A 23,772-nucleotide genomic window follows, 5' to 3' on the forward strand; every position below is an offset into this window, starting at 1 on the left:
CTGGCACATGCTCACCGCTTAATACATACCAGCGATTATTCCTATAAACCCTGCGTAGAGGAAGACCAGCGGACGTGGGGCTTTGCAAGTGGACTAACCGTCTCTGTTCTTTCCCCGTTCCTTCCTCCTGCCCCCCTCACCTCAGGACGGCTCCCTGGGGAACATCGACGACCTGGCGCAGCAGTACGCAGATTATTACAACACCTGCTTCTCCGACGTGTGCGAGAGGATGGAGGAGCTGCGGAAACGGCGGGTGTCCCAGGACCTGGATGTGGTGAGTGGGCGGCACTGGGCATACGCTCAGCCCAGCCGGGCTGCTCCCGTTTGTGCCCCTGGTCCAGCACCCCCTCCTTGGGCCTTCGAACGGTCCTAGTCGTGCGTGGAGCATCCGTCTGCAGGCTGCTGCATTGGTTTGGGGTGAAAAACTCAGATCCCTAAAGGATCAGCTCAGTTCTTCTGTGGATATCAAATCGAATGAGTACTGGCTGGGACATATGATCAAATCTTTGTGTCCGTTAAAAGACTGGATTTTTATTTTTATTTTTTTTTAACTTAAGGGAAAATAATCTTTTTTTTTTTTTTTTTTGCTGAGGAAGACAGGCCCTGAGCTAACATCTGTTGCCAATCTTCCTCTTTTTTTTTCCTTGAGGAAGATTAGCCCTGAGCTAACACCTGTGCCAATCTTCCCCCATTTTTTTTTTTTTTTTTTTTTTTTTTTTGTATCTGAGTTGCCACCACAGCATAGCCAAGGAGTGGTGTAGGTCCATGCCCGGGATTTGGGCCGCCAAAGCAAAGCATGCCGAAGTTTAACCGCTATGCCACGGGGCCGGGAAAAGCATATTTTTACTCTTGGCCAGTGTATACTACAGTTTTATTGACTCTAAACTCAAAGGATGTCTAGGCTAGTTCCTTCTTTCCTTCTTTGTTTTCTTCTTCTTTTTTTTGAAAAACAAAATAAAATTTCAAGAAGCAAAAAACCATTCTAATCTCTCCCCTGGCAATAACCACGTTGGTGTTTCAGCAGATTTCCGTTCAGTGTTTTTCTGGGCGTTTTTACATCAGCGATATAGTTCTTGCTCTTTTTACTTAACATTTTATTATGGTTCCATGTCAGTAAGACCTTTTTATAATCCCCATTTTTCATGGCTATAGTCTCTTCTCTCGCTGAGGTGTATTGAAATTCATTTCGCTGTTTTGTAAAGGCCTTTCTGTGTGTGTTTAGTGGAGCATTTGAACTGGCATGTGATAAATAGTAAATAAATAGCTTAGGTGTTCTCTCTATATAACGTATATGTGTGCTAGTATTTCTATGTTGTACATATGCTACAAAATATCTTACTGAAACTTCTGCATTTATTAATTTAAATTTGCTGCATATATTATAGTTGATTTCCTTTTGGTTCAGTGCTTTTCACATTGCTTTGTTTCACTGTGGTGACCCAAGACCACTTGAAGAATGGGAGGTCGAAGAAAAGACTCAACTCTCCATGTCCCCCCTTCCGGACCAGCTCCTTTTTGACCATCTTTGATATATTGGGGGGCTACGTGGATCTCTTTTGAATAACTGAGTCCCTCTGCCTTTACAAAAAGTTTGTAAACTGCTGATTCCATTGAATTCTTTTTTTTTTTATTTTCCATAAATCTAGTTAGGGTAGGAATGAAAAAAATATAATAGTTAAGAAACTAGGAATAAATAATTCTTTTATTAATAATTCCTTTTATGTTATAAAGGACCTGTGATATAAGGGACCCAACAAGTAGTTTAGGCACCACTGTTGTATATTCTATAAGTGGACAGGACCCACTTCCCCCGTAGGTAGGATGGACTTCAATTTCTTTCCATAACCCAACCTAAGCAAAGATTCCTCAGGTCACGAGTAACGTTGTGTCATGAGTGTCAAATATTGATTCTCTTTCCTTTTTCTCCACTGATGTAGCAGGCGGCAGGGGTGGGGGTATAGTAGAGTCACTGATGGGCATCTACTGGGGGCAAAAGCCGTTGTCCAGGGAGCCTGACATCATGGCCCAGGGGGGCATGTGGTTGTCATTGCTGCCAAGGGCTTCTTTCCCATAACTTTGTCCCCTGGCATGTATGAATGGCAGGGTTATTTCCTTCCTCTTAAGAAAGTAACCTGGGGCCGGCCCGGTGGCGCAAGCAGTTAAGTGTGCGCGCTCTGCTGTGGCGGCCTGGGGTTCACCGGTTCAGATCCTGGGCGCGCACTGACGCACCGCTTGTCAAGCCATGCTGTGGCAGCGTCCCATATAAAGTGGAGGGAGATGGGCACGGATGTTAGCCCAGGGCCAGTCTTCCTCAGCAAAAAAAAGAGGAGGATTGGCAGATGTTAGCTCAGGGCCGATCTTCCTCACAAAAAAAAAAAAGAAAGTAACCTCATGTAGCAAAAGACCCCCCCCCATTAACATTAATTAGGCTCTCCTGTTGGGGCGTAGTTCATGAGAAAAGACTTTCATCTTGGCAAGATTGCGGCAGAACAGCAACTTAAATACTGTGCTGAATTCTTGAATGTTGCAATTTTGACCTGGAATGATCGTCTGGTAGCATACTTTGTGGCCTCCTTGGACATTTCACCGAGCAAGGAAAGGATGCTGTGAATTGGTAGATGATCCTCGATGCGACACACAACTGCTCTTCTCAGAATTCTAGCCAGTTGGGAGTTGGGTTACCAGAATCATCCCACGGAGTTTGGGGACCTTGGAAGGCAGCTTCTAGGTTGGAAAGGAAGCTGCCTGGCTGTGGGAGAAATAACTCCCTCCCACTTAGACAGATGGGCCTAATTGGTGTGCTGTGTTCCAGAGCTGCAGAAGACAGTCTGGGGAAAAAAAAACACCACATGAACTTAATTAGTTCTGATCAAAGGTGCGAGAATGTGGTGGTGGGTAAAATTGGTGGGAACGAACTCGAGCCCGGCTGGAAACTCTGTTCATCCTTTAAACTGTAGTTAGTGAGGAAAGGAAGATCCCAAATCGGCACAGTCAGGTTCTCTTTCTAGGAAATTCAGGGCAACTTGCAGCGGTCAATGGGAGCTCTCAAACTACTGAAGACCAGGCTAGATGTCATGTTCACCTGTCATTCTCGTGGCTCAGGAGTCCAGATGTCTGTGTTAGACATGTTTTAAGGTTATCCATCATTCAGGCCATGCATACAACACTAACGACTTAGAAGGTTGCTTCTCTGGGGGTTAGCTCTTCACAGGGTGAGTCCTGATGGGAACTCATTTTCTTGAAAAGCTATAACTTTCAGTCCGTAATGCTTCCTTTTATTGCATCAGATTTGACTCGTATTTCTAGACTTTCGATTCTGCCTTCGGACAAGTAGGCAGATTTCTTCCCTGCTCGGCTGTTGCAGCAGCTTCGGGTCTGAGGAGCTGTCGCTTAATACTTTCTTTCTGTGCCAATAGGCAGCCCCATGAAAGCTGACTGTAAGCTGGCTTGGAGAAAAAATAATGCACTTGAAGCAGTAAGAGGACATAGTAACATATTAGGAGCCTAAAACGTTTTATAGGGAAAAAAGTAGCGTTAAGTTTGTTGTGTCTGCTATAGAAAAAGTCATTTAGAACACAGCCTAGAGTACAAAGAATTTTGGGTGATGGGTTGAATCGGTTTATGACTTCATTTCGTTTGAAATCCTCTGGGTGAATTTTGGGTTTGAGGGAATATTTTGCAGAGCTAATAGACATTTAGATATTTGTGTTGGCTTTAAAAAGTCCAAAAAACCCACTTCGCCCTTAAGAGCTAATTACGTGTCAATTGGAGAACAAACAAACCAAAAAGAGACTCTGCCCACAGATGCTTGACTTAACCCTGAAAAATAAAAGGTTTTGATAATTATGTTAGCAATTAACTTTCTGGACTGGATATCCAGCTGCCTCTCCAGAACGAATCACCCGGCTCCTGGCTGGAATAAAGGATTTGCTAAAGTGTTTTTGGGGCCAGTTAGTTGAGATGAAGGCAACAGAGAGTACAGATGGGTGAAAATTCAACAGTATAAACAGGCATTATGATTCAAATTTATAACCATGGTGCGAGTTTTTATTTAGCACCAAATGGGCCCTAGAGGAACCGTGCGTTTGGACCACAAGTTTCGCCTCTGCTGGGCATTGGGACATTAGTACTTGTGAACAGCAGGGAAGTTGCCTGTATTTCCACACATTTGGCACAGCTCTGAGCACCGTGTGTTCTTTGGTTGAGAGAAGATGCATTTGGAAACGACAGCTGCTTTCCAAGTCCATAATGGGCCCATCTCTAGTGATGCTGAGTCTGACATCTGTCAGTGACACCACGGCCAGGAAAGGGATACGCGCAAGGTAGCCTCTTATTACTGGCTGTATAGGCCTCCTCGGCATCCTTCAGGTTGAGTAGGCTTGGCTGTTGGCAGAAAACAAGTTTGTGTGGTTGTTGGTGTGGCACAGCCCTGACTGGGAGTCCCCATCTGCAGCGGGACCCTGATGAGGACATCGGCCACAGCCCGGCTGGGACTCTGTGCCAAATCGTTATCACACCTGTGTGGGCACCAGGAAATGGGAGCCCAGGTGGAGACCGTTTACCCAGGTCTTTAAGGACCGGAAATGTAAATAAAAATATCGCAGATTATCACAGAGAAGTGTGACATCAGAACCGTTGCCGATGGTGTCAGAACGATTCTGGGGTATAATTGTTCCTTGCAACTTTTATAATTTAATCTTTCTAGATATAATTCTGGACTAAGACAGTGGTAAGAGTGGTGTCTTTTGTAACTAGTGGTGATTCTTGGGGCTTCTTCAGACTGTACCACTCCCACCCCAAGCCCACTGAAGTCCTGCCTCTGGGCCTGGTGCCGTGGCAGAGGGGGTAGAAATTAGTGGAAAGAGCCTGGGGGAGGTGGACAGACTTGGGTTCCAACTCTGGCTGTTGTACTTAGCTGGCAAGTTAGGTGACCGCCCCAAGCCTCAGTTTCCCCATCTACAAAATGGGAGTGAAAATCTCTCATAAAGTTATTATGAGGAGTAAATGAGAGAACTGCTGTAAAGTGCCTGGTCCGTCATTGTGAGTGAGCTATTCCTGTTCATTTCTTTTCCTTCCCTTCTATTCCTAGTTCAGAAACTCCTGTAGCAACGCTGGTAAGAGTATCTGTTATTTGCACTTCATTACTATTTATTCACATGAGTGCAGAGATTTTTTTTTTTAGCTTTTCTTTTGGGAAATTTCAAACATGCGTAAACAGCGTAATATAATGAACTTCCTGTGCCTCTTACCCAGCTGCAGCAGGTATCAGCATTCTGCCGTTCTCATTTCATCTCTCCTCCTTGTGCCGGCTGGATTATTGTTATTTTTTAAGAGTTCCTCGTTTGTGAGGTGAAATTTACGTATTGAGACGTACAAATCTTCGCCACACAGTTTTGTCAAGTGGATATATCCGTGTCATCCATGCCCCGGCAGGATATAGAACGTAGTCATCGCCCCGAAAAGTTCCCTCAGGGGACGTTTCCCAGTAACTCCTGGTTTGAGGGCAGGGATTTCTGTTGGTCTGTTTTGGTCACTTCTGTAATTCCAGCATAGAGAACAGTGCATGGCACGTAATAGGTGCTCAGTAAGTATCTATTGAATTCACTTATGTTTGTAATTATTTAAAAATATTTAATGAGCACTGAGCTTGTATCGGCTACTTTGCCCTTCCAGACACACAGATGAAGAGGTATTCCCCATCCACAAAGAGGTCACAATCTAGTGGAGGTATTAGACAAGTAAACAGACTATTAAAATGCTGGGCAGGAATACAGAAGAGAGCCCCTAACTCAGAGGAGGAAAATCATAGAAGGCTTCCTGGAGGAGGTAATACCCAAGCCCAATCATAAAGAACATGGAAGATTAACCTGGTGGGGGAGTGGGCGTCGGCAGTGCAGAATAAGTTAAGGCAGAGGTCGCAGTTTGCAAAAAGGTCAAAGACCATGAGAGAAAATGTGGCTTTTATGGGCCGTTGGGAGAAGTTTACTGTGGCTGGAACCTGAGATATAAACAATGTGCAGAAAAACATACTTGGTGTTCTTTCAGAGGTCTTGGGATTATTAATGATGTAAAAAGTTAGGATGTTGTTTCGATTCATCACCATTCACAAGACAAAACAAAAATAATGGCCATTTCGCAATAGTGGACTGGCCGGGGCCAAGGTGAACTCGTGGCTTCACTCAGATATGCAGACATGGTCCAGTCTCTGTGGGGTTTTTTGTTTTGTTTTATTGACTGTTCTTCCTTTGTTATTTACTAGAGACAGCCAAGCATGTGGAAAACAGGTTTCCTATACTTTGGAGCTCCCTGAGTATTCAAGGAAATGATGAAGAAGGCGAGGTGACCCCCGCCTCAGCGCATAGGTCGCAGGTGTCCTGAGGGAAGGCTGGCAGCCCCGGGAGCACAGCCGCTCGGGAGGCAAACGTCCTCCCTGAATTCTCATTCTCATTATCCACAGGATCAGAATGTGATCTGTGTTGCAAATCGCCCTGAGTTGAAATATTCGACTGCTAAACCCCAGTTGTTTTTGTTTCGTTTCATTTCGTGTTAACGGACATGATGCTGCTTTGCAGATGGCAGTCAGAAAGAGTGGGCGTTAGCGAGTGAGTCTGAACCTCGTTCTGCTGTGGGATTCACACACTTGATGTCAGCATACACTGAGGCATTCCGTCTCAGCCAGCTGGTAATGCAGTCCTCTGCTCTGGCTCCCCTCGGACAAAGTCCCGCTTGTAGTCAAAGGCCCAGTCCCCATTTACTAAGCATTTCTTGTCCGTTGCACCACGGTTACGTGGACGCAAACAGAACTCTTGGCTGCCAGATTCGATCTGGGCATCCCGCACCTCTTGTAATTAAGCAAGTTTTTGTTGTATTTCCAGTCAATTTAGGTGTGCTTCCATCCGCCTAAACTCAGAGACCCTTGTAGACTGCGTGTCCAATTATGGAAACAGACAGAGTGGGTGTATTAATCTGACATTAGAGTCTATGAATTGAGAGGTCTGGCTTAGATTCTTCATATATGGATCAACAATATCGGCTTCTTCTTCTGTTTTTGCTCCTGGGCATTTAGAAATGACTGATTTTTGCTTGTTTGCGTTTCTAAAAAACGACATGCCTGGGGGATTAAAAACCCAAATAGCATCCTCCTTAAAACACAGATGCTTTCCAAAGAGGTAAACAGGTCTGAACTTTGTAGTTGTTTTCATTTCCATACGACAGAGAATTCTGAAATGTTAATGATATTGACAGTGACTGAGGAGAAAGGCCAAGACATTAAAGGAAAAGGGGCCACTTTGACGGCAGAGTCCAGGGCTTAGCCAGGGCTGAGGGGGAAAGCGGCTCTGTTTTGGGATCAGGACCTTTCAGAGTTGAGTGCGTCCCAGGCCAGGTGCCTTCTTGAAGCCCCAGAATATTAAAACCAGGTTCCCCAAACTGTAGTGTGATCTGAATGTGTACATTGAACAATTAAACACTTTTGACATGGAAGATGACAGTGTAATTTATTTGTGCTAATTATAGGCTATTTAAACATGTTCATTGGTAGCACCCTGGAGGCAGAAGGGTCTTGGCTGAAGACAACTTAAAGGAGTGAGATGACTATTTGCTTATTTTCAGGCCCTACGAGTGCGTTTCTGTGCCCGTATCGATCATGTCATTTGATGATAATATCGAAGGTCTAAATTTGAGGCCTGTCGTGAAGACTGTGTGGCTCAGGCCTACCTGTCCTTCAAGGCCCGGGTTGGGTGTCTGGAATGGGATTAGGCAGATTCCTGCGGGGCTCAGATGGGAGGTCCCCTGGGGCAGGGCTGTGAGCCTTTGCTGGTGCTGCCACACACACCTGATGTTGGCCTCTGGACCTGTAGGTCCGTGGCTTAGACGGATCTCTCACCACAGCGCCTGTGCACCGAAGTGACTAAGCACGGAAGGAATTGGGCCCCGGAACACCGAGTATGTTAAGTGGAGCTTTCTCTGCCCACCTCTCCTTAGAAGATCATCACACCCATTTCAGCAGTAGTTTTTGATTTGGAGCTGCCTGTTCTTTCAGTTTGGAAGTTTTGAGAATTTTATTTTAAATAGAAGAAAACAAGATGGTAAAATGCGTAGCTAATTTGTTCAGTGCCATTGGTTCAGTTAATCTTACTCTGGCTTTTCACCATTTGGAATCTGGAGGGACACAAACGAACTTGGTGACTGTGGAATATGGACCTCAGCACCCCCAGAGCACAGCCATGCCTTCCTTTCATGTCTCACTGTCTCACTCAAAAAAGAACATCAGGCTCTAGCTTTTATTTTTCCCCCCGACATGTCACCATGTGTATTAGAAATAGAGGCTTAATTTATCAACTGTAGCAATGGTGTTAGAGGTGAGGTTCAGAAGTAAGGCAGTTTCTCTCTCTCTGGATAGTCTGAGGCTCGTGCCTATATCATTTGTTTATAAGGGCTAGCTTGAGAGTCTTTCTGCAGTTATTTAGAGTATGAAGATGTTCTAAATTTGTGCTACAGCAATGCCGTCCATCTCGTGGACCCCAGCGGAAGCTGATGGAACTTAATCAAAAATAAATCAAGGACAAGACCAAGCCAGATGGGGAGCACATCATGAATATTCGTGAACATCTGGATGTGTTTGTGGGAGCGTTTGTTATTTTTTTAATGTGTGCGACAGCAGAGACATGGCTTCTTAACAGAGGAAGGCAGATGTCCAGCTGTGATGTCAAAGGGTATTTTTATTTGTGTGTGAATGTCCTTTCTCCTTGGGGTGTGGGTTTTGCTTCTCTGAGATAGTCCTTTGATCTCTTTCATCTTTGGGAATCTGTTTTGGTATTTTATCTGAATTCTTCGTTGAAGTCAGTCACTTGCCTCTTGAAGATTAAACCTTTCTTTCCAAAGGAGAATTTTAACTTAAGGAAAAATTTACTATTTAATATTTTTGGGGAATCTTTTAAATACCAGCATATTAGATAAGTTAATTATCAATTAAGCTATGCTGCATCATTGATCATTTATCAATTTAAGATGTGTAAAACTCGGTACTTTATCTGCCTCATTGCCTAAAGTACTACCAATCACGAGAAAGGAAGAGTAAATAAAGTATGAGGAGGCCATAATAATAATTATGCTGATGAAGTACATTGGAGTTTATGAGGCATCTACATCTACCTTATTTAGTTCCTTTAATAACCCTGTGAGATGAGTATTAGTAACCTTATGATTTCAGTTGCTCGCAAAGGGAGGCCGTATAACCTGATGGGGAAGACCAGGCTGCGTCGTCCACCTGCCTGGACCACTGCCTGAAGCCTCCGTTGGGGCATTGCCGGGTGGGGATGACAGTGGCTTCTTCACTGGGCTGTTGTAAAGGTTAAATAAGGTAGTGTTTGCAGAGCAGTCACCGCAGTTCCTGGGTACAAGCTAGAGCTCAATGGATATTTATCATAAATGTTATTATTATTTATAATAGAAATACTAAATGTTGATAAGGGTAATAATCATAAAAATAGGGCTTGTTAAAATTCAAATAACTAGTGAGTATGAGATGGAATTTGAAACAAGGAGGTCTCTGAATCCCCCCAGGCCACCCACCGCCCTTGCATTTTTCTCTCCGGAGATTCCTCAGAGGCCCAGCGCCACCTCCCGACTCCCACCACCCCCGACCCCTAGTAAGTCTCGATTTACACATTAGTTTATGTATTGGGGTAATATTAAAGTGTAATATTATGAAGCATAATATAAAATAATTTTTATTATACAAGTTACAATGATACAATCATTATTAAAAAAATTTGAAAAAAAAAAAACAAACAACAAACCCCAGAAAATTCCTTAAAGTAGAAGTTCCAAGTCTCCTAACAGCCGCTTACCAAGAATAAGAATTCTAAACAGTTGGGTTTTAAGTGGCTTTCTGGAATTCCACATTTTCTACTCTCCCTTTACTTCCTCATGGCTTCTTCTTTCTCTCTTTGCAAACACACAAATGGACACTCATATACCAACGCACATGATGTTTTACCTGTCGCAGGTTAGAAGCAGTAAATTAAAAGGGGGTTTGACTGGTTGCTGGAGGTGGTTGTCTGATAGTGGTAAGGAATGTTAACAAATGAAGAGACAGAAAATGTAAAAAGGAAATAGAAGATCTCGAAAAGCTCAGCAGACCGGACTCTTTAGAATAGGGGCAAACAACTGTGTAGCTTCTGTGGGCAATCCTGAATTAAAAAGAATCTGTTAAATTATATTCCCTACATCGACTCCCTACATTCCTTACATTCCGTGTTATAGAACACGGGATAATAGACTTTAAAAGAATTCTATTCAAGAGGGTAAGATAGAATGAAACGTAAATATAGTAAAGTAAAATAATGAAATAAGTAAGTGAAATAAAACATTTTACTGTTTTACCTGTGGCTTTTTCTTGAAAGCTCATTTTATTTAACAGAATAACCCATGTGAAAGGGTTCTATAGTATTGTAATTTTAGTGTCTTACGTAGTAATTATTTTAGAGATGGCTAAATGATGACGTATAGTATTCTTCCTGAAATTGAATGCAGGGAACTGGTGAACACAACATTTCCTGGTTTTCTGGTGTGTTTCAGTAACTTAGTTGGTGTCATGGAAAAGTTATTAGTAACGTAGAAAATATAAGCCTCACTTCAGGAAGCTCATGTCGCAATAGGACAAGACAGCCAAGAATAAGATAAATTAGTCATATTCATAAGTGGGTGATGCAGATTTGCTTGCAACAAGTTCTGGCTCTCCATTGGTTCACGTGGACATACATTAAGCATGAGGACAACAGAAAAGGTCAAGGGCTGGTGGTACTTGTTGGTTGAAAAGCTTAGCTGAACTGGTCTGGAAGAGCAGGTCCCTTGGGCTAGGGTAAGGACCCCACAACATAAAATCAGGGGCAGCGCTGGTTTCTGAGTAATTGGGACAAGAACTTGGACAATTGCTCAGCTTGTCCTGTGCCATAAACTGGACCAACAGAAGCCAAAGTTCAGATGAATTTAACAGGGCTGGACTTATAAGAGCACTTAGAGTTATTACGATAATGCCAACTATAGTAATAACCAAGATTTTATATATGTATGTATTTTTTCCAAGGAGATGGCTTCTTTTAATTAAACACCACAGCTGACTGTGTTGTTTAAAGAACATTTATTGAATACTTACTGTGTGAAAGCATGTAGTACATATTGTCTCCCTACAGAGCACTCCTACAGGGCTTTTTAAAATGAGTTTTTTAATTGAGATATAATTCACATACCATAAAATTCACGTTTTTAAGTGTACGATTCACTGGTTTTAGTATATGCACAAGGTTGTGTGATCTTTACCACAATCTAATTCCAGAATCCCGTAGTACCCAGTATTCTGGTTTTCACCTGTCTATAGTGAGTGTATAATAAATGCGTTGTTCGCTACTGTATCTCTGTGGCTGGAAGTTTCCCACGTGTAGTAGGTGATCAATAAATATTTGTGGAATGAATGTGTTGACCTAAAGCAAATAAACAGCCAGTTATTTTACCAGCAGAATGGGTTTATCCGGGAATGGCAAAGAAGCAATACGGGACGTAGAGTCTATGGGGAACCACGCGCAAGTCTGGAGAAAGAAAGGAGAGAAACCTTCTTTTATGAAGCTGGGAGGGGCTGTTGTAGAGGAAGAGTCCATTGGAGGAGACTGGGAGTTTGAATTGTAGTGGCTTCTCATTGGCTGAGTTATGGCAGTCTCTCATTGGCTGAGTTATGGCAGTCTCTCATTGGCCGAGTTATGGCAGTCTCTCATTGGCCGAGTTATGGCAGTCTCTCATTGGCTGAGTTTTGGCAGTGTCTCATTGGATGAGTTATGGCAGTCTCTCATTGGCCGAGTTATGGCAGTCGCTCATTGGCTGAGCTGTTGCTGGGCAAGGAGGAGTTTCTTCCATCTTTCTGCTGGGGTAGTAAGTAGTATCACTTAGGGTCGGAGAGGTAAGGTCCGTCTCTTTCTGTGGGGGTCTGTAGTGTGCATTGAGTGGCAGGTGCATAAGAGTTCTCTCTTCTGGCCTCCTGACTCCATTTTAAATGAGGTTTCTGTTTATTAATTTTCACAAATGAATGACAATGGGGCATTTTGGGGGCCTTTGGATTCCCATCCTCAAAAAGTGAGGCTTTTTTATTACCCTCTTAGTTTTAAAAATAAACATGAATAAGAAACTCTTTTAAGCAAGAAAGTTTTGGAAAGTATAATTCTGGAAAAAAGTGCCTTTATACAGAATGAATCCACTGACTAATAAAAATGTAAAATATGTTAAGAGGTTCAAACTTGTAATTAGAGGAGTAAAAGCCCCCAATTAAAGTATATTTGGTAATAAAAAAATCTCAAAAAAAAAGCAAACTTTAAAATTTGCTTATATAAACCTATTTTTTAATATGGTCTAAGGGATAGGCTACTGTCTCAAGAACGGTATCCAAATGTAAAAATCCAGGGTCCAATGGGGATAATCTTCATAAAAACTGGCGTACAGTAGAAAAAATGCGTTCGGTAGTCCAGTCCTTTCCAAACTGACATATCACCCCCATTGTGGTTGCTTGAGCCCTCTCCCCTGGTGGCTTTTCTGTTCCATCTGACAGTGAACTCTCCAAGGCAGCAACCTTGTTTCTTTCTTTGTTTAACACAGCTGAGCCTATGGTACAGTCACAGGGAACTGCCGAGTAGCAGAGAGGGAAAAAGAAATAATGCAAGTGTTGGAAGCTGAGTGTGACCCATGAAAGAACCGACGCTAGCTGTTCCTAGGCTGGGAAGAGATGATTGATTCTGCTCAGAGGGCAGCTGGACTAACAGTCCCTAGTTTACAGACCTTCCTGCCCATGAGCAGGCGCTCTAATGAGGGGCATTCTTCTTGCCTCTTGCCTCTGCCCCTCAATCCCTTTTCCTCTGTGTGCTGCACACCCTGGACATGGGGCAGTTCCATGCCCCTCTCATCAGCCTGCCTGGCCCTCCAGCCCTGGCCTAGTTCTCACCTTCTGCCTGTGGGATTTGGTTCAGAGGCAGAGAGAAGGACAGGAGATTCTGCCCCCATTCCCTCTGTGTTCCACTCCAGGGCTGACAATGCAGATGCCAAGGAACCATCCTGCCCACCTGCTACCTTTTCCCTCCCCATCTGTTCCTCTGCATTCCCACCCCTTCTTCCTCACCTCCTTTTGCCTTCATTCCCTCCATTCACCACCATCCTCCGTCTACCTGGAGCCCATCCTCCGCTGTCCAGGTGAACATGGCCACCAGTAACAACTTGAGGCTGTGCACCCTCACTCACTCCCCTGGGGGGCAAAATCATCTTGGAATCTCAACTTGGCCCTCCGACTCCATGTTCCCACAGAAACGTGTTATGCGTGGCAGGTGGGCTCTGCATTTTGCATCCCAGCACATGAGAAAAACTGGACTGTGGAGATTGACCTACTTTAATGCTAACATTAAAGCTCAATTTGTTCCCTTAAAAAAAAAAAATCAGAAATTGACAAGGTGATCTTGGGAACCCAACTCATCTTGTGCTAGGCAGTGGCCTCCATGGTCATGGAGAACTTGGAGACCTTTGCTCCAGGTGGAGATGTGTTTGCGCCCATGTCACACTCACGTGAGGATGGGACAGAGGATAGGGCAGGGCTGTGGGACAGGCCAGATGGGCATGCTTCTCATTGCTAGGCGTCGGTCACCTGGCCTGATCTGAGGAGATATGTATTTTGAACACAAGCCAGCATTTTAGTCAGATAATTTATTCAGCAAGCCTTCTGTTTGTTTGCTTGTTTCTTTTGACTGGAATTCTCACCGTATGACCTCAAAGAATACCTCTGAAGGACTTGATTAGGAGGCTCAGTGTGGACATTACTGTTATGAGTAAAATGTATTTCTGAACTGCAAGAGATAAAAAAGAAGTTTCAAATAAATGCAGTTGGCATATGTTGTTTTAATTTGTTGTGTTACGTTAAATCATGTTACTGTTTGTACACAGGTTCCTAAATTCAGTGCTCAAGCTTAGAGAGAACAGAGTCCTATCCATCAGCATCCAGCAGAGAGGCAGCCAACATATGTATATCACCTCCTCATACAATGATGGAGGAGCACCAGTGCGAAGAGGTTGGGCTGAGGATTCCAGGTTGTCAAGGAAGGATCTGGCCCTAGGGCATTGGCCAGAGAGGATGTGGGAATGTCCGTGAAGAGGAATGTCAATGAAAGCAGAGAGGAGCAGGGAGAAGGAGAGGGCAGGAGGACAGGCCCTTCTCGCATCTAGAGGGCCATTGTTCATAACAGAGGTAGTAGTGGGGAGGGTTAAACTTTATTAGTGTAGTTTAGCTTTTATTTTTTTTAGTTAAAATATTTTTAAAAGATTGTAGTAAAATACACAGAACAACATAGAATTTATTATCTTTACCATTTTTAAGTGTACAGTTCAGTGGTGGTAAAATATTCTCATTGTTGTGCCATTATCACCACCATCCAACCACGGAACTCTTTTCATTGTACAAAACTGGAACCCTGTGCCTATTAAACAATAACTCCCCATTCCCCTCTCCCCCAGCCCCTGGCAACCACCATTCTTTGTCTTTTTGGATTTGACTACTCTAAGTGCCTCATATAAGTGGAATTATACAGTATTTGTTCTTTTGTGCCTGGCTTATTTCACTTAGTATAATGTCCTCAAGATTCATCCATGTTGTAACGTGTCAGAATTTCCTTTTTTAAGGCTGAATAGTATTTCATTGTATGTATCTATAACATTTTGTTTATCCATTCATCCATTGATGGACAGTTGGGTTGCTTCCACCATTTGGCTATTGAGAATAATGCTGCTCTGAACATGGGTGTACAAATAGCTCTTTAAGTCACTGTTTTCAGTTCTTTGGGGGTATATACTAAGCAGTGGAATTCCTGAAACATATGGCAATTCTATTTTTAATTTTTTGAGGAACCTCCATACTGTTTTCCATAGCAGTTGCATTATTTTACATTTCCTCCAACAGTCCACAAAGGTTCCAATTTCTCCACAACCTTGCCAACACTTGTTATTTTCTTTTAATAAGAGCCACCCTAATGGATGTGAAGTGCTATCTTAGTGTGGTTCTGATTTGCATCTCCCTCTTGATTAATGATGTTGAGCATCTTCCCATGCTTGTTGGCCGTCTGTGTATCTTCCTTGGAGAAATGTCTTTTCAAGTCCTTTTCCTGTTACTGAATTGGGTTGTTTTTTGTTGTTGATTTGTAGGAGTTCTTTATATATATATATTCTGGATATTAATCCTTTATCAAATATATGATTTGCAAATATTTTCTCCCATTCCCTGGGTTGCCTTTTCCCTCTGTTAATAGTGTCCTTTAAAAGTTTTATGATTTTGATGAAGTTCAATTTATCTAATTTTTCTTTTGTTGCCCGTGCTCTTGGTGTCATATTCAAGAAATCATTGCCAAAGACGATGTCATGAGGCTTTCCTCGTGTGTTTTCTTCTAAGGTTTTTGTAGTTTTAGGTCTTACGTTTAGGTCTTTGATCGATTTTGAGTTAATTTTTGTATGTGGTGTAAGGTACCCCCTTCGCTTTTATTATCATGCAGTTTATGCCTTGTTGCATAATTTCAAGAGATTTATTGTGAAGAAAAACAGTCCCTGCCTCCCTTCCACCCCGTTTCTTGCCTCTAGACCATCATTCTCCTACTACACTTGTCACTGCGTCCTGCTCTAATGCCGCCTCCTCTGCGGTCTTTTCCTTGGTTCCCTGAGGGAAGTGACACTCGTCCTTCTGAATCCCCATTGCATTTCTATCATACTTCTCATATGGTTTCTGTTCTTTTCCATGCGCCAGGATGGCTGGCGTTAATTGCTTCAGAGCGTTTGTCACAGAACAGATACCTGCTGCCTCGCGGTGACTTGTACCATGTAGAGGCCAATGACTATTAACTGACTATCCAATATAGAAAGCTGTAAGTAGATAGTTTTATGTGAATAGCAATATTCAATTGAAAGGTTCTCATGTTTCAGTTTTTGCTTAAACAAATTCTCAAGTTCAGTTTTCTTTTCTTTAAAGTATCCAAAATGCTGTGAAAACTGCCATCAACATGATTAAGAGAATGAGAGAAGAATAGGAGTGTCAGAGAAAGGAGGCATTTTATTCCAGTATCACTTTGGGGGTATGTTTAAGAAATTTCATACCTAAGTGACTTCAAGGTTGTCTTTGAAAACTGTACTCTGTATTTAAAGCCAGACTACAGAAGAAGGAGATTCTTTGTGCTTTTGATAAAGCTGGACTGCTGGAGGCAGTCATGAAGCACGTATCAGATGACCAAGGCTGGTCACCTGGAGAGTCACATCTACAACAGACCATAATGGAACACGCTCTTAGCTTGACACGAATACTCATGCTTCTCCCGTCAAGAAATTGCTATAAGAAAAAGGTAATGTTGTGGAAGGCAGTGCTCATAGTTACATTTCTAATGGTTGCATATCCAAATCACGAAAAAGATTACGTATAATCTAGAATAGATGTGTCGTTTTTCAACCTCGGAAAGTTCTTAAAGTTCTCAATCGGTTCTTTTGAGACAAGAGCCATACCTTCCTATAAACAGGGGAACCATATTACCAGCATTACATTTTCTCTCTAGGACAGTCCTAATTTTAAGTTGCACATAAAGTCACATTCCTTAGGAAATGGAAACCTCATAAGGTAATAAACAACCACGCTGCGTTAGAGGTAATAAGCGTTCTGTCTAAGATGGGCTGCTCTAAGGAGGACCTCATTATAAACTAATGTAATTGCATTGTCACAAGCTACCCAGTGGTGTAATATAAAGCTTTGCTCACACTCCTGTGACACAGACATCAAAATTACCTCCCAGGTCTGTGTTTTTATTTAAGCAATTTCATGAATTTAAGTTAAATATATAATCCTGTGATTCAGTCAGTCACCAAGTATTGATTTAGCACTTTACTGAATGTCCTGGGGTCCAAGAGAAATGCAATATAAATTTCTTTTTCACTAAACAAACACACATGAAATAGTAGAGGACAAGAGTTGATGTAATTCAGCATTACGCAATTACATTCACTCAACATTTATTAGATCCTCACCATGTGCAAGACTGTAGCTAAAACTGTATGGAATAAAAAAAATGTCATTTGAGTTTTTAGTAATTTTCTGTGTAAAATTTGATGACATTAATACGAAGCATGAAATCCCCTTAAAATTTCCAGTTGTTTGAAAATTTATTCCCAAAGACAATAATGGGAATATTTGCTGAAGCTTTTATGCGGGGTACACTGTTGATGGATTTTTCACTAGTTTTTCAAATTCTTAATCTCCATTTTGGTATAGTTGATATTACATAACCTCTTCATGGCCTGAAGCGAGACTGAACGTTGATACTTATGACTTGTTATGACTTGTAGCTGAGGTGTTAAAGAAGCATATATATGTCTGATTTACCATATTTCAAGATGTCTAAGAGGATTATATTTTTGCAAGTAAGAGGGATCATTTTGGCTAGATTTTGATTTAAGGATTGAGAAAATCACAGTTCACTTAGGAAATGATTAACAGCTTCCAGTGTTTGTTTTTCACATAAATTTCAATTTGTCCCTCACTCTCTCCTGGCAGTAGGAGCAGGTTCTATTTTAGGTGCTGGCACTTCCAGATAAGGATTCTGTAATATGTTACAGTTACACCAAAAGCATCCATGAATGAAAGGAAAAAAAAAGTTGCTTAAAAATGATGTAAAATGGGGCTGGCCTGGTGGCATAGCGGTTAAGTGCTCGCGCTCCTGCTGGCAGCCCGGGTTTGGATCCCGGGTGCACACTGATGCACCGCTTGTCAGGCCATGCTGTGGCGGCGTCCCACATAAAGTGGAGGAAGATGGGCATGAATGTTAGCTCAGGGCCAGTCTTCCTCAGCAAAAAGAGGAGGATTGGCTTAGATGTTAGCTCAGGGCTGATCTTTCTCACAAAAAAAAAAAAAAAAAAGATGTAAAATGATACAATGAAGTAATTACTGTTTGGTTTTTAAACTTATAGTTTGGACCATAGCTACCTCAGTTTGCAATGAGTCTCCAAAAGCTAGAATACTGTATCATGATGTATATGGGGAAAGAATCACAGGAAAATCATTACCATTGAAAAAAAGAAAGGCATTTCTTAAAGAAAACGACTCAGTGATTCTGAATAATACTAGCGTTTTAAGGATGAGACTCTACAGGCAAATATTTACCATTTTGGAAACTGTGAACCTGGTGTGTGTATTGGTTTCTTACCAAATGCACAAAACTTAACCTTAATTGTGGCAGTTTGAGCTACTTTAGTGTTTAGTTAGTTTGAATCGTGTTTGGATGTTCAAGGGAGCTTCCTGAAGTTCAGTTTCAATTAGTGACATTGTAACTTGCAGAGTAGGTTGCACCCATATTGTGGAAGACTTGAATGCCAGTTGAAGAGTTTGACATTGTTCAGTTGTTAAGAGGGAACATGTGAAAATTTTTGATTAGAAGAATGACGGGAGAATTACGTGCTTGGGAAGTTTGATTTATCGATGGTGCATTCGGTAATTTGGGAGGAGGAAGGGCAGTTCAGAGGCTATTGCTGCAGTCTAGACGATAGGTAACAAAGGCCTGAGCAAAGACACAAGGTGTAGAAACGGAAATGAGGAAATGGATGTAAGAAACATTTTGCTGGAGGAATTTAAAACTTGACTGAATCTATGGAAGGGATAGGGATAAGGGAAGATGCCGGGAGGTTGGTGTGGCTATTAACAGGTGAGAGAGTGAAGGACGCTGGGTGTGCGGAATCTCAGGAGCCCACTTTACGATCTGTAGAGACTGAGGTCCTGTCTGGACATTCTTGTGGAGCTATACAGCCAGGGACTTGAGAATGGTGGCCTCCGACTGAGAGAAGCAGCTGGAATGAGAGAGATACATTCTGAGACTTATTCATCATTGTCTTCTCAGCACCTAGCTTGATGTGTGGCCTTAAAGGAATGGATGACTGGGAGGTGAATGGAGGCAGTGGGTATAGAAAATTCATTCAAGAATTTTGATCTTTGGCTCTGAAGGAATGGATGCAATGAATGAGTAGAGAATTAGTTAAACTACTACCTTCCTACTTCCCTCTCTGCCTCCTTCTCTCCTTGTCTCCCTCCCTTCCTTTGTTTCTTCCTTCCTCCTTCTGTCTCCTTCCCTCCCCTCCCCTCTCCTTTTTTCTTTCTATGAGGAGAGTTGAACACGTCTGTATGCCAAAGAATGATGATGATGAATAAAAAATAAGAAGGAAGAATGAATATATGGCAGATTGCTTCTCTTTTTTATGAAACCTGTGTAAAAACAGTTGAAGAAGTGTGACCTTCCCTCTTTGGAGAATGAAAAGTACTTAAAGCCTGGGTAGCCTTTCTGATCCTCCTCTTACCAGAGGCACATCATTAATATTTACAGCAGGCGAAAGTCGTCCGACAAGATTTGTCTACTTTCGTCAGTATAATATTTGCTAAAAAAAAAGGTAATTATGTAAGGAGATAGAAGCACACAAATAATTATGTTTGAGACCCCAGACATGCTAAATGTTAGGCCATAAGGCACAGTCAGAGAGCATATAATGGGAAGAATTTCTGGTGTTCCTGCATGTATATTCATGTGGGCATTTGTTGGATGCAAACGGTATTAGTAGGTAATTAAATGTAGTAGACTCTTAGGCCACAGAGCAGAGTGGGTCAGGGTGGGTGTAGGAGGCAGGCAGACGGGAGTAAAAATCGCGGCTTCACCACTTGCTGGCTCTGTGACTGGGAGCTAGTTACATAATCTCTTTGAGCCTCAGTTTCTCCTTCTGCAAAAAGGAGATAAACATAATCTCTACCTTTGAAGACCACAGTGAGAACTCTGGGAAATAATTTTTAAAAATTTTTTCCACAAATATTTGTTGAGACCTACTGTGTGCCAGGCACTGGGGCTGCAGCAGTGAAGAAGACGGGCGAAGTGTCAGTCCTCATGGAGCCTACATTCTGCAGGGTCCAGGAAGAATTAATACATTTCTCAAGAGGTGATCTTTGTAAAGCACCAAACATAATACCTGGCTGTGCTTAACGTGAGCTGACGTCATTGGCTTCACAAAGAACAGAACGTTTCTTATTTCTATGAGGACAAATGGGTAGGGCTTCCATTGACAAATGGATTAAGAAGTTGGTGTTGAGTATTTTTAATTTGGGAGAAGAAACCACTTAGTGCTATTGGTGTGTGTGTGTCAGCTGAACAGTTTACATGTTGATATTAGTCCATGATGGTCCTTTGCATGCCTGGGAAACTCTGATTACTATAAAGCGCCCTGGGTTCTGATTTTCGTATATTATGCTTCTTCCCCCTGTTAAACAGTAAGCATGAGGGAAGAATATCACTTTTCTGGCCTTTGATAGCTTTGACCCAGGCTTTTATCTAAAGGGCCCCCTTGTGATGTCACACATCTGGGGGAGAAGTCAACATTGATAAAGCAATACTTGAAGAAAAGTATTAATTTTGTAGGCAATAGACTACAGGGTAGTTTTCTTAGAAAAATGAGAATGATTTAAATCAAAGGAGAATCACTGTTGTGGTTTGACTAAGTCATTTGGTATGATCGGCATTGTTGCAGAGCATAGATACTAGAAAGATAAATGTGAACCGGTTTGAGAACACGCCAGCGCCTGCCCCTGCGAACTTCAAGAACTTAAAAATTGATGGCAATCGCCCGAGAGCCAGCAGGACACAGGGCGCCACAGAGCCCTCACGAGGGTGTGTTAACTTTAGAGGGGGATGCCCAGGCGGAAGGAGGCAAAACTCAGTGGCTCTGTCATTGGAGGAATACAGCTATTGTGGGGAACTGTCTGCACACCTCCTAGCCAGAAGCAATCCTTTAAACCTACCCACCCAGTCATAGGATTCCCTTTGGCAAAAAGAGGCATTCCTAAAGAGGGAATGAGGGACCTGCCCTCATCCATTAAAAATAAACCTTTTATTTTTCCTGAAGCCAGAAAAAGCTTTGTGAAATTATAGTTTGGAGAGGTAAAAGTGATCCCACACTTAAAGTACACCCCTCAAGGCACTTAGTTTAACTGACCCAGCAAGTCTAGCCAGGGCTTCAGAGACACTGGCCTTGGTGTTTACAGGTTCCAGAGCATTCCAGAAGCCCCCGCAGTGTGCCCTCCGCTGGCCCACTGGCGCCATGACTCACTCTTATACCTGGAAATGACTTCTGGACACACAAGATGCACTATGTTCCCTCCTTTTCCCCTTGAATTGCTTGTTGTTTTCAAAAGAACAGATGAAACAAAGCAAGCTCTTGGAGGTTTCCCTGAAAACTTGGCTTTGATTGCAACTAGTGTTTTTTTTAAGTGTCCTTTGGATCCTATTAAATAATCCCCAACAGTTGTATGCTTTTTTGGAGGTATCCTCAATGAAAGAGGAATGGGTTTACAACAGTCCGCAAAAGGAGATGCTCGAGGTTTTGGTCAACTGGTGGATAGATTTTAAAAATAGCTCTTGAATTTTGTGATGTGGAATGCCATGTGTGAGCTCCGGGGACAACATGTGTGCTCTGTATCGCAAAACCCTTCACAAGTGTTACCTAATTAAACCGCACAATGTCTGACAGGTGGCAGGCTCCTTGGTGGCTTGCAGGAAAAGGGAGCTACTGCACACACAGCACAGCTCAGAAAAAGGTCTTTGTGTCTTGGAGTCGCGCTGCCTCAAGAGAGAATAAGTCTTCATTGGATTGCCGTTGAAACGGTTAGATAACCCAAGGTCTTCCCTGGGACGTGGGCAGTTATTAAGCGAGATTCGTTAGCACCCTTAGCAACTTCAGATTGTTGCCTGACAAGGCCAGTGATTGATAGCGGGATCAGAAACATGCAGGAGGAACCAGTACTTGGATATAGACCTACCCACTGGGGGAGGCCTCATGGCAGAGATTGACTGGAGAGGCTCAGGTTTTCAGTAGGGAGTTCAAGTCTGGGCAAGCAGCAGGTGATGGGGGCCTCCAGGCAGAGTAGTGGGGTAGAAGGCAGCACTAAGAAAATGAGAGCAGCCTATTTGGAGGTCTGTCCATTCTTAGGTCTGTGAGCAGGTGGAAGGTACTCAGTCACCAGGCTGCCCATGGATCGAGCAGAACCCTTGTCCTGGGAGAAGACCAGGGTTATTGTGCAGTTGTCAGAACAAAGCCTTAGAAGGAGGAAAATCACAAAACACTTGGATACAGGCAAGGAAGTAGGGAAGGAGGACAGGGACTCAGGAAGCTAAAGGTAGCCTGGGCGGCAGCACAGCGGCACTGACCAGAAGGGGCAATAGGTGTTAGCATAGCAGTCAAGAGTATGCTGGAACCAAATAGACTCTGCCTTCTAGCATGTGGTCTTGGGTCCTATACTTAATCTCTGTGCCTCAGTCTTCTCATTGATAACATGGAAATAGTAACATTTCCTACCTCATAAGGTTTTTGAGACGATTAAATGAAATAATATATGTAAAGTGCCTGGAATGGTATGTAGCACCAAGTAGCACTTGATAAACGTTGGCAGTGCTGGTGGTGAAGATGATGATGATGATGGTGATGGTGATGATGATGATGAAGATGATGATGGTGATGATGATAATCACGTTGATGATGATGATGTTGATGCTACTGATGAATCAGAAAGTACTGTGGAAGGGCCTGCTCCTCAAGACAGACTTGGCCCTGGGACTTGTACTCAGTTTCTAGGTGGAGATCCATGATTGGCAGCAGGTAGGGAAGTGAGATGCAGGGTGAGAACTAGCCTGGTGGTCTTGGTGAGCACTTGGTAAATACTTGGTGTTTATGGGGTATATTGACCAGGTAACCCCAAGGAGTTTGATGCTGCTGTTTCTATAGTTATTTGGTAACACCTTGGTGTGGATAACTGAATCAGTCCATCAGTTCAATTTTCAAAATTTGTACCGGGGCTGGCCTGGTGGTGTAGTGGTTAAGTTCGCAAGCTCCACTTCAGCAGCCCAGGGTTCATGGGTTCAGATCCCGGGCACGGACCTACACACCACTCATCAAGCCATGCTGTGGCGGCATCCCATATACAAAAATAGAGGAAGATTAGCACAGATGTTAGCTCAGGGACAATCTTCCTCACCAAAATAAAAATAAAATAAAATGCGTATCTTTTGAATATATTATTTAAGAGAGGATTTTTAAGAAGATAATTATTTGCTTTTATGTATTTCCAAACCACTTGGTTCAGTTTTTCCCCTGGCTGCCTACTCAGAATAAACAAGGATAAATGGCAGTCGATGTGATCCTTAACAAAACCCTCAACACATGTGGTAGAAAATATATAAAGGCCTTCACATGGTTTCTGTCCTTCCTTGAACATGTTTCTGTCATTGTTTGCTTTACTGTGCAATACTGTCTTTCTCATGCTTTGTGGATCAAAAGATACAATGTCAATACCCAGGGATTAAAAATGCAATAGAAATTTTCTTTAAAAACAGAAATTTTCATCCGATTGATAGATGCCTATTGATTTCCTGCTATGTGCCAGGCATGCCCTGGTCTGTCCACCTCCAGTCTCGTCTACTCTGCTGCCTTTCGTTCATTTATTCATCCCACACATATTTATTATTTAGATGGTTAATCTCTACCAGGCCCTTTGCCAGGTCTTGAGATGTTGATGGTTAAACTGACAGTGAAGTCCCTGTGGGTGAATATAGACAATTACAGCGTGGTGGGGTTAATTGCCTCAATGGGAGCACTTGACAGTCTTAGTGGATCAGGGAAGGCCCGTGGAGAAGGTGACATCTT

General features: G+C 42.7%; 1 protein-coding gene across 1 annotated transcript in view; it reads left to right on the forward strand.

Moving 5' to 3' along the window:
* The window catches only part of SASH1 (SAM and SH3 domain containing 1), a 178,859-nt gene that overhangs the window by 40,073 nt on the left and 115,014 nt on the right, over positions 1-23,772 (forward strand). Inside the window, exon 2 of the mRNA XM_058534247.1 lies at positions 146-274. Coding sequence (XP_058390230.1) covers positions 146-274 — 129 coding nt within the window. The remainder of the gene's footprint in view (positions 1-145; positions 275-23,772) is intronic.

This window comes from Diceros bicornis, chromosome 39 (genome assembly GCF_020826845.1).
Source record: "Diceros bicornis minor isolate mBicDic1 chromosome 39, mDicBic1.mat.cur, whole genome shotgun sequence".
NCBI classification, from domain to species: domain Eukaryota; kingdom Metazoa; phylum Chordata; class Mammalia; order Perissodactyla; family Rhinocerotidae; genus Diceros; species Diceros bicornis.